The 3,812-nt window shown below is 31.6% G+C and overlaps 1 protein-coding gene across 2 annotated transcripts; it reads right to left on the reverse strand.

Moving 5' to 3' along the window:
* Window positions 1-347: 347 nt before the first annotated feature.
* On the reverse strand, window positions 348-3,541 carry LOC107801637 (transcription factor bHLH18). Of its 2 annotated transcripts, none has more exons than XM_075249823.1 (4): window positions 3,384-3,541; window positions 2,782-3,309; window positions 1,874-2,077; window positions 348-728 (listed from the first exon to the last, which is right to left on the reverse strand). In XM_075249823.1, exons 1-4 carry the CDS (start codon window positions 3,417-3,419, stop codon window positions 645-647), a joined length of 852 nt encoding a protein of 283 aa, XP_075105924.1. In that variant the 5' UTR covers window positions 3,420-3,541; the 3' UTR covers window positions 348-644. The 2 variants fall into 2 exon arrangements, with proteins under 2 accessions (XP_075105924.1, XP_016480480.2); XM_016624994.2 differs by having other exon boundaries at window positions 1,709-2,077.
* Between the last annotated feature and the right edge of the window lie 271 nt (window positions 3,542-3,812).

Below are 3,812 nucleotides of genomic sequence, written 5' to 3' on the forward strand. Positions count from 1 at the left end.
TGATTTGCTTATTATTAAAAAAAAAAAATAGTCATTCTAATTAAATTTGATATTTACATTTTTTTTAATCTTCTTAGCCCTTTAAATTTTACTCGCATAAGAAGACTCTTAAGCTCGATTTGAAGTCTATATACTTTGATTAGTGTTTCTATGTTGGAAAGTTAATATATCACTTGGTATTTATCCCCAGATGAAAATATCTTATCTTTGTGTTTTATTTATTTGGCTTGGTGTTTCTTGTCGTTTTTGACAGGAAGTGTTGACCCATAATTCAGAAAGGTTTGGCTTATGAAGAAAAAAAACCCGAAAGCTGAATATGGAAATCGTAGACGAATGAAGAATTATAATAGGGAAAGTTCAAACGAAGTAATTTTACTGTGTGATACATAACAAGCCGGATCTTCTTGTATTTTAAAGTAAGGCCTTTACTTATGTAAACACCCACACATAACTATCTTTACTTAACGTAGGATATTTTACTTTAATAAGTTTACTTGGAAATAAGCTTCATGTAGCCAAGGAGATAACCATATCTTACAAACCAATGAAGGTGATCGTAGCAAATCGATCACACAAAATACGTGAAGGAAAATCCCAAACTCGCTTTGCTTCTCCAAGATTTTCTGATAGTTCAGAAAAGTTAATTATGCTTGGGTCATTAGCCTCGCAGTGACAATTCGAACATGCTTCACAAGATCCTTTAGCGTCATGCAGAAACTTTCATCCATCTACAAGGAATTAAAAATAGATTTAAGTTCTACTACATACACATAGTGTTAAAAAACTTAGACTACAAATATAATTTAACATGTGAAATAACAGTAAATTACTTAATATTATTACTATGTCCAATTACTGATTATCTTAGAAAATTACTTGTAATTAAATTATAGAGAAAATGATACTAGGTAGCTATTTTTAAGCACATTGTTTAAAATATACTCACAGTTTACATATTATTTAAAGATTAGCCAATTTCGCTCAAATTTTAAGACATTGTGTCCTAGAGTTTAAACCTTAAAGTTCAAACTTCAGGACATCGTGTCCTAAAGTTCGAAAACTGTCCAAAAGTTCGAATCTTATGTCCTGAATTTTAAATTAGTAGTTCGGAAATTCAGGACACTTAGCTTAGTCCTGATTTCAAATTAGGAGCTCAAATATTCAGGACACTAAGTTTTGAATTTTCAAATTCAGGATACTTAGTGAGGTTTGGGTGAATTGGATAATCTTTAAATACATTGTAAATTGTGATATATATTTTAAAGAGCGGGCTTAAAATGGCTATTGTTGCACTTCGCCCAACATCGTAAGTGATATGATTATATAAAAAAATTTGGAGCGTCAGTACATGAAACTTAAACTCATCAAAAGTTGAGTTTAACTACTATACATTGACAGGGTAAAAGAGTAAAAGAATTTTTACAGAGTTACTTAAATTATAAATACAGATAAAAATTTTCATTGACAATATATATAGATCAAGTACTTAAAATTTATAGGTTAGATCAGTATAACCAAATATGGCATTTAATGGTTTGGTAAAAGTTATCTTTACGCGAATAGCCGATCGAATTCACTGTTTACTTTTTCTAGCCAGTATTCATACAACAATTATAAATGATTATGCTATTTTGAGTTTAAGCATTTGGCAGTCGGATATTTAAGTTAATTCTTCTTTGTTAAATATATTGGAGTAAATTGAAGATACCTGAGCGACAACAGTGACATCAATGGCATGTTTCCCAAATGACATCATACAGCTTTGAACAATAGAAAGATGAAGTTTCTCTATTTCGTTATGGATGTTTTGGACGAAGGCATTGCGCCTCTCACAGGTTATTCTGATCAATACATTTTTATCTGAGAATCTTACTTCAATATCTGCGTCGCCAGAGGAGCAATTATTGTTTTCAGCAGATGAAGAAGAGGAATGATCATCTTCTTCCAGTTGAGATTTATTCACAAACATAACAGACTTCTCGGACCTTGTCTTTTCCTGTTCTTCCAATTGTTGCACTTTTTCCTTAAGCTCTTTCACATGTCTGATTGCTTGCTCAAGAATTGAAGCTTTGTCCACCTACCATTCATTATGTACAAACAAATTCTAATAATCTTTAGCCTCTCTTTTTGTAATTCTCCCTTTTCTTGCCATTCTTTTTACTCTAGTTTAGAGTTTAAGTGCTATGAAAAACATTAATTGATAATCTTAAAAAAATTATACTTCCTCCGTTTTAATTTATATGATATACCATAACTCGGCACGGAGTTTTAAAAAAAATTAAAACTTGTGACTTTTAAAGCATAAAGGATAAAAGTTTTGTGGGGCCATAACATTTGTATAACTATAATAGCTTCTTAATAAGGGTAAACTAAGTAAATGGAAAGATTAAAGTTAAATTTATTTCAATGTGACCTTCTTTTTGGAGCGGACTAAAGAAAGTATATCGTATAATTTGAAACGGAGGGATGCAAATTAATCTGGTATAACCGGTTAAACTACATTAATAATGTACAAAATTCATTGCACTATCGGTATATAGCTTAAATCCAATATAAAATAAACATTTAAATTATATACACTTAACAATGTAACCATTTTGTATGTGAACAGTACAATATAGTTTAACCTATATATTATAGTAGATTAATTACCACCCCCATCAAGTTATCAATATTAATTAACTTATGTGAGCGTGTAAATAATCTTTTGGGAAGTTAATTAGACGCATCCAGAAACTAATTCTTGTATGTAAAAAATAATTTGAGGCGAAAAATGAATACCTTTTTAAGACCCGGAAGAATTGCTGAAAGTGTGACGAACCTCTGGCTGAGTTTTTCTCGGCGCTTCCTCTCTGCAATAATGTGATGTTGATCAACTGAAGGAAGTCTCTCTCTTTTCTGACCTTGTCCCAATTTCGTGGCTTGGCTATCCTTTTGATCGTAGCCACTTTTAGAATTCAGAAATTGAAAATACTTGTGATCTGAATCACACAAGTATATCTCATCTACTGCTTCTATTTTACAGACTTGCTGACTAGGGACCGAATCCACATTATTTGTAAATGAAAGCATATTAGTATTCATTTTAGGCTGATTTTCCAAAGGGGTAATGAGGGAAAAATCGAACTTGGCGACTTTACTTTTGTTTTCCTGATTGAAATAATTCGAACGAGAATAAGCATGACGACTATCTCTATCTGGAGATAGAGATACTTCTCTAATTTCTCCATCCTCTGAAATTGTGGATTTTTGAGTGGTGAAATCGTCAACAGATTTCTTCTCATTTGAGTAATAGGCTCCAGCCTCCCCCTGCAAATCATACAAAACAAATTAAGATATTTCGTATAATATTATCTAAGGATTAATTTGTTGTACATTCTTACCGTTCTTGAAAACCACCTTAGAGATGAATTGTCCATCAAATGGTGAAGTAATTTTGAGAGCTGCTACAAGGCATTAGTCGCGATGCCAGTGCATTATATTTGCACCAAATTAGGTGTAGGAGGAGAATCTTAGATTAACAGAAAGTTAAAGGGATATTTATTTTCAACCAAAGTGAAAAGGTAGTTGCAATTAGAAATGAATATTTTATTTGCCACGAGTGAAATGTTACCATTTTTCCAGTTAAAATGGATATTTTCAATTCTGGTTTAGCACCACGCAAGCTCGTGATGGTTTCCTAATTGATAAATTAAAGCAAAAGTCCAATTTGGAAGATATGCCAAATCGGCCAAAATTATAATGAAAGCTTTGATAGTATTTTTATCCATTTTTTCTTGAATATTTTATACAAAACAGGCGGTGGCCAAATG

The sequence above is a fragment of the Nicotiana tabacum genome, chromosome 3 (genome assembly GCF_000715075.1).
Source record: "Nicotiana tabacum cultivar K326 chromosome 3, ASM71507v2, whole genome shotgun sequence".
NCBI classification, from domain to species: Eukaryota; Viridiplantae; Streptophyta; class Magnoliopsida; order Solanales; family Solanaceae; genus Nicotiana; species Nicotiana tabacum.

Excerpts from the sequence above, each read along its gene's own strand:
- LOC107801637 (XM_016624994.2), bottom strand. The coding sequence starts at position 3,419 with ATGGACAATTCATCTCTAAGGTGGTTTTCAAGAACG. Across the intron at positions 3,310-3,383 it reads TAAGGTGGTTTTCAAGAACG|GGGGAGGCTGGAGCCTATTA; the intron begins GTAAGAATGTAC and ends TATGATTTGCAG. Across the intron at positions 2,078-2,781 it reads TTCTTCCGGGTCTTAAAAAG|GTGGACAAAGCTTCAATTCT; the intron begins GTATTCATTTTT and ends AATGAATGGTAG.